Source organism: Rhipicephalus microplus, chromosome 1 (assembly GCF_043290135.1).
Source record: "Rhipicephalus microplus isolate Deutch F79 chromosome 1, USDA_Rmic, whole genome shotgun sequence".
Taxonomy (NCBI): Eukaryota; Metazoa; Arthropoda; class Arachnida; order Ixodida; family Ixodidae; genus Rhipicephalus; species Rhipicephalus microplus.
Genome location: NC_134700.1, coordinates 281,991,031 through 281,991,541, shown reverse-complemented (window position 1 = coordinate 281,991,541; position 511 = coordinate 281,991,031). Strand labels below are relative to the sequence as shown.

Sequence of the window (511 nt, the reverse complement as noted above, 5' to 3'; positions counted from 1 at the left end):
CCCTTCTCCTCTCCTCAACCTGCACACTCGTCTGTCTATATGTGTAACGTGGCTTGTGTAGCTCTAGTAATTCATTATTTGAGGGATGTCAGACCTAGACAGCAGGTGGCCACGCACTAAACCAAGTATACCTGATTTCGCAGGCAACTGGGCCATCCCGAAGGACACGGGCCTTTGGTACAACATCTACAAGGTACACCGTGACACAGAGCACTGGGAAAGCCCCGAAGAATTCCGCCCCGAGCGGTTCATCAATCCAGTCTCGGGAAAAGTGTGCCCTGATGTCGGTCCTCTGATCACCTTCGGCCAGGGAACCCGCTGCTGCCCCGGCGAGAAGCTAGCTCAAATGGACATGTTCTACCTTCTCGTTCGACTCATGCAAAGATTCAGAGTCAGTGTGCCCCGTGGGGCCTCAGGCGTAAACTGGAAAGGAAAGGGTTCGAGCTTATTTTTGCACCCTGCTCCGCAAAATTTTGTATTCACGAGAAGAAGATAAACTAATTCATTACCA

At 51.3% G+C, this 511-nt stretch overlaps 1 protein-coding gene across 1 annotated transcript in view; it reads left to right on the top strand.

Annotated features, from left to right (window-relative positions):
- The window catches only part of LOC142817987 (steroid 17-alpha-hydroxylase/17,20 lyase-like), a 14,123-nt gene extending 13,612 nt beyond the window's left edge, over positions 1 to 511 (top strand). Inside the window, exon 6 of the mRNA XM_075896108.1 lies at positions 144 to 511. Within this exon, the coding sequence (XP_075752223.1) occupies positions 144 to 496 (353 nt within the window). The 3' untranslated portion in view covers positions 497 to 511. The remainder of the gene's footprint in view (positions 1 to 143) is intronic.